At 35.4% G+C, this 5,862-nt stretch overlaps 1 protein-coding gene across 1 annotated transcript; it reads left to right on the top strand.

The window, feature by feature from the left end:
* On the top strand, window positions 1–5,608 carry LOC147393224 (uncharacterized). The gene is made up of 5 exons (XM_086456788.1): window positions 1–519; window positions 2,905–2,952; window positions 3,869–3,931; window positions 4,024–4,092; window positions 4,912–5,608. The coding sequence occupies exons 1-5, from the start codon at window positions 211–213 to the stop codon at window positions 5,161–5,163; spliced, it is 741 nt and encodes a 246-aa protein (XP_086312914.1). The 5' UTR covers window positions 1–210; the 3' UTR covers window positions 5,164–5,608.
* Window positions 5,609–5,862: the final 254 nt, after the last annotated feature.

Below are 5,862 nucleotides of genomic sequence, written 5' to 3'. Positions count from 1 at the left end.
AAAAGAACGAATGAGACGTGCCACGTGTCGATTGGTGGGACATAGAGATGGAAGGAGAAAAGGAGGGTGGGCATCTACTCCAACGCCACAGAAAACCAGAAATCCGGATATATATAAATAAATATTATTTATTTATATTTAAAGAAAAACCAACACGATTTCTTCGCCACCACTCTCTCTCTCTCTCTATTTGTCTGTTAGTCTCGAAACATGGGAGAAGACGAGTGGACTCAAGCGGCCATGACGGATGATTCGATGGTGGTGGAGCTGCTGATGCGGCTCAACCAGTCGGAGCCGGTAAAGATGGAAGCGCGGCTCCAGTGGGGGGTACGTCAACCGCGGTCGAGACAAGTATTGCGGTGCAATATCGTTCAGGTGAAGAAGGAAGATGATTTGACACGAGCGAGTCCAACGACGCCGTTGTCGTGGAGTGGAGGAACCTCTGTGAGCGGCGGCGGCGGCGGAGAAGAGGAGTTGAGCCAACCGATTAAGCGACCGAACGGCATACGGAGATCTAAGGTTTCTTCTTCTCGCTGTTACTTTTTTTTTTTTTTTTCTTTTCCTGTTTGTTGGAGTTTCCAGTCACAGTGTCAAACTCTTTTGGTTGGACCAAAATACCCTTGTGGATGAACTTTATTACCCTGAGAGTCATTTGGAGTTTTCAAGTGGTTGGTTGGTTGGTGGTGTGCTTTATCGAACGACGGTTAGGGCTAGTGCTTGTTGTGGAGGCGACTCTTTTTTTTACCGAAATACCCCTCTTGAATACACGTATTTACCAGATTCCTTAAGCGGTTTTCCGATAATCTGTCATATTTCCTTTATAAAAAAAAAAACTAATTTTTCCATTTTTAAGTTGACGGAAATATCCTTCTACCTCAAAAAGGAAGGAACTTTCGCAAGGATGTGCCGTCGTGTCAATCTCAGGGGTTGTTTTGTCTTTTTCTTTCAAACAGATCTGGCATGGAAGCTGGTCAATTGGTCATCGGTCATTCGTCTTCTCTTTTTTTTTTTTTTTTTTCTCCTTTATAAATTTCCATGTCAAAGTTTCCGGTGTCACTATTTTTAATTTACGATAATGTCCTTGTGAACTAAAGAAATTATTCGGATCAGAAGATGAAAGGTCTCGTCACGTTTTTTCTCGACTATTTTTTCGGTCACCTGTCACTCTGGTTTGTTTCTTAGCTATGATCTTTAATCGAATTGACCATAATACCCTTGTCAATGTCGTAAAGTGTACTTTAAACAGGGCACACTTGTCAAACTTCCAATTGATTTTCTCATGGCTGGGAAAACTCGTAAAAGCGTCAAGTCATCAACTCATCATCATCATTAATTTTTTTTTTGGTTTAGGGTTGCGAGGTTTGAAATGACCAAAACACCCATCCAGTCTATGGAAACCCTAGATCATGAGGAGGGGTATTTTGGTCGATGAATATTTTCGGTTTGCTTTGTTGTCTTGGTGGCTTGATGTCGTATATGTGTGTGTGTGTGGTTTGGTGGTCCCCACCTATAAGACGGGTGTGGAGTGGCGTTTGGTCCGCTTTTTTGTTTGGTGGCAGTGGTGTTGTTGGTGGTGGGAAATTATTCCGTGCAGTTATGGTGTATTGATATTTAATGCACCGCAGCATCTGAACCTCTTATTTACTGTAGTTAGTTAACTAAATTACGGCACCATCATATACCACTAGTTTACGAAGGGTCACGTGCACCACGAGGTAATGCTTACTAAGACGTGAGAAACGTTATTTCTCACCTGACAATACAGGTGTCAATCCATAAAAGTCTCTAACAGTAAGAGTTTTGCTATTGGAACACCTCAATTTTTACTTATTACACCTTAATTTCTTAAATTATTTATCACACTCTAATTGAAGATTAAAACAAACCATTGAAATACTATAAAAGTTTGATTAAAATTATTATTTCAATCTTCCAATAATTCAATCATTGACTTGTGTGTTTTTTTCTTTTCTTTTTCTAAGTGGAGTGTAATAAGTAAAAGTTGGAGTACTAATAGCAGCTCTCAAAAATAAATAAAAGGGTCGGACGAAATGGTCCAGAAATTGGATTGGTGGGTCTCGTACGAATGAAGCTAGGGTGGGTAGGACGACATCTACCGTTAAACAAAGATGACAAAAGGCTTCAACTTTTGATGCTTGGAAAACTGTAAATCTGTGATTGACCATAGAGAAGAGAACAGCTAGCTATATATCAGCACGTCCAGGTGTTAAATTAGAGATGTCTCCAAGTACCATCTAATCAAATGCGATTAGGTGGAACCATGTCTCTTTGTGGGTCCCTTCAGTACGGTTATGTAAAAAAATAAAAGAGAAACATTTTCCTTACTAATTTTGAGTCTTACTAAGCGTCGTTTTGTTCAAATGAAATACTGCATTAACAATCCAATACCACAACACAGCCCTCTACATTTCATCGAAAAACTCAGTTTCAAGAAAGAAAAATTCTTTTCTACTTCGATCCAAAATTTAAAATAAAATTCAATGGAGAATATATATATATATATATATATATATATATATATATATATATATATATATATATATTTTTTTTTTTTTCAATTTCAAAGTTATAGAATTTGTCCTCTACAACCCCTGAAGCATGGGATCATGTTTTTTGAAGTTACACGGTGAGTCCTCCAAGGACCCCTAATAAGGTTGAAAATCCATACTAACGTAATAAGGCTAGTCGGACTCTAAAGATAATTTAAAAAAAATAAAAAATAAAAACTTTCAGTTTCTCCTTCAATTGTTATTCTTAAATTTCTGCAATTTAATGTAGTTTCTCTTTTTCTTTATGTTTTCTTCTTTCTTTTAACTTTCAACTCTTACTTTGGGTTACTTGAATTATTATATTTTATGCTCTATTTGGTCATGGTATTTTCAGGTAAATGGTACAAGTGAAACTACCAAAAGGAGGTCTAGAAAGAAGAAGGTAATAAGCTTATAAGAATGTAGGACCCATCATTTTGATGTTCCCTACTTATACCATTGAATGTTAATAGCCACTTGTTTTTTGATCTTTCAAAAGAATGTAATAGATTGAATGGTTATGATGGCATGGTCTCAAAACTTGGTTTGGCATCTCAACCGAGTTGTCTTGGACGAGATAATCCATTTAACTCGATTTACAATTATATATATACGAGTATTGATAATCTGACTTAGCCACGTGGCAACTCAATCGACTTATCTGACGTGATAGGCTCGAGAACTGTAGATGTGCTCTCCTCAAGATACAGAACTACGGTTCCCCATAAAAAGGTGCAGTTTTGTATCCCGAGGAGAGCATATCTACGGTTTCTGAGCTTGTTACGTTGGGTAAGTTGATTAGTATGCCAAGTGCCTTAGTAAGATTATCACGACTCTATATTTATATGAAAATAATTATAAATTTTTTTATTATAAAATGGGATAGATTAGAAGATGTTTAGTCATACAATCATATTTTATTTAGAAAATATGCATTTAAATTCTAAAAAAATAATTATTTTAGTTAAAATATACAAAACATTGGTTGACTTGGATGAGATTTTCAAAATATCGTCCGAGTCATCTTGTTTATCTCTTGAGATTCCGTACAATTGAGACACTGTGTCTATCTGTCTTGTTAATGGACGATACTGAGATGACTAAGATGAGTCATCTGAGTCTCAGACGAGATTTGAAACCATGATCCATCTGTTCCTGTTCATTACAGACCCATTGATTCGTGGGTCTTATGACATCTTCTATGAACATCACCTGGTGGGCCAATTTTAGAAGATCTATATGATTGGTTCCTTGGATTTTATTTTATCATTAAGAGTAGGATATGTTTGACAAAGGGAAATTTGTTACCTGTTTGGCAGACATTATCTGAACTTAAAGAAGAAGAGAATTTGCTCTTGAAGGATAGGATGCATTTGAACAAGGTAAGATTCTATTATATTGGTCACAATTCTTTTTTCTAGATTGAGATGGTTTGGAATCACTGAATTGGGGCTTCTATGCATTTGTTGATTAGGAATTAGCATCACTACGTATCGTGTGTGAGGAACAGAGGGCTAGAAACAAGAGCTTGAAGAGGATGAAGGTGATCACTTCTTTCTTTTTCTTTAATGTCTCGCATAGAGAGATAGCTATATATGACCATCAACTTTGGCATGAATGCAATATGTTAGACATGGTAACCCATGAAATAAGTTTAAGCATCCTTGCAGTTATTATTGTAGAAACATTTTTCGACTCTTAGATAACAATAGTAGATATACTGATGGTATATATAAGAATTAGAAATAAGAAAGTAATGTCAAAGTTTGGACAAATATTTAAAAGTCAAATAATTCTATATAAATATATGACGTAAGATTGAGTTATTTGTTGGTTGACAAATGTCCCCTATAATTTTTGGAAGAAAATATAATGCAATATTGTTGTGTACCTTTGTTTTCAAAATTTGGAAGAAATGCAAGAAGTCATACAAAAGATGTCCTTTTTGATGAATGAATGAATGAGCAAGAACATGATTTTTTTCTTCTTTAACTTCCAAATTTATCTAACTCCTGAATTACCTCATTCTTTTAAAAAATTCTATTGGGTTTTGTTGAATGACCTTATAAAAACCATTAGTATTTCTCTTTTCTTTTTTACATTTGGTAGGCAAGCAGAGTGGTTAGTAATTAAGTTAGGTGATTAGAACCTTGAAGGGCACAAGTGAACTCCTCCTGCATTAAACTGATAACTAGAAAATTACTTGAAATTTCAGGAAAACCATGAATGTCTTCTCCATGACATAGAGAGGCCGGGAATTGAATATAAGTAGTCTTAAAATATGCATAGATATTGATATTTTGGTTGATGTTCTGTACCACTAATTAAGTTAGTTAATTTAATGAGGAATTTTGTGTTGCAGTTCGATTTACAATCCCAATCAGCAAAGCAAAAAAGCACAATTGAATTGTCAAAGGAAGCATTCTGCGATCAATCTGATCGTACTTGTAAAATCTTGCCAATCAATCAATCAATTGACTTAGTATGCTTATCATCCTCACAGTCTCGTTCCTTTGAAGTAGAGAATAAGGACGACATTGCGACTCAAGAGAATTTCTTTGCACTACCTGATCTAAATTTGCCCTTGGAGGATGATTCCGGTTCCGAGATTTAATATGGAATGAGCTGAAAAGGATTGAATGCACGACTGATAACGGCTTCACCATGCAATAAAAAATCATTAAATATGGCTCTAATGGCTGAGTTGTCATGATTGTAGATACGTAGAACCCACGTGCGCGGTCGTAGGCGAAGGTAGAATAGCACAATCCACAGCTACGCTACTGGTTCTTGATAGGCAAGGAAAAGTCTGTTGTGAGTCATGATGAAGAAGGAAGGTATTGAGGATAATGTAGAGATCCTAACCACTATAAGATATATATATATATATATATTTTTTAAGGTATTATCTATATTTGTCTTAAATTCTTTGGGGCCAACCCTCATTACTTCATTAGTGGGTTGAAATCTACTGATAAAAGTGTAATTAATGATAGGTTATATGAGATAATTGGTACTTATATATTCCTGTTGGATAATCTAATCTGACAATTTTGTGATCTTGGCTGATTTTGTCTATTACTCCATTTTAATTTCATTGTTGATCCAGAAGTAAATAAATATATGGATTTGGTTTACAACTGATGTAATGTTGAAGATGGCCAGCTGTGGTGCAAGAATAATAAGCATTTTGTTTTGCATTGAAATAACTGAGAATTTAATAAAAAACATAGTTGGGTAATGGGCATCACTGTTTTAAAAACCATACAGATGATTAAACAAAAAATTTGCCCAATTGGATGGATTTTGTTTG

This window comes from Akebia trifoliata, chromosome 10 (assembly GCF_017979445.1).
Source record: "Akebia trifoliata isolate Shusen 1 chromosome 10, ASM1797944v1, whole genome shotgun sequence".
Lineage (NCBI taxonomy): Eukaryota > Viridiplantae > Streptophyta > Magnoliopsida > Ranunculales > Lardizabalaceae > Akebia > Akebia trifoliata.
Note: the sequence above shows the minus strand (reverse complement) of the source record. Positions and strands in the feature narration are given on the sequence as shown.

Excerpts from the sequence above, each read along its gene's own strand:
- LOC147393224 (XM_086456788.1), top strand. The coding sequence starts at position 211 with ATGGGAGAAGACGAGTGGACTCAAGCGGCCATGACGGATGATTCGATG. Across the intron at positions 520-2,904 it reads ACGGCATACGGAGATCTAAG|GTAAATGGTACAAGTGAAAC; the intron begins GTTTCTTCTTCT and ends TGGTATTTTCAG. Across the intron at positions 4,093-4,911 it reads AGAGCTTGAAGAGGATGAAG|TTCGATTTACAATCCCAATC; the intron begins GTGATCACTTCT and ends TTTGTGTTGCAG.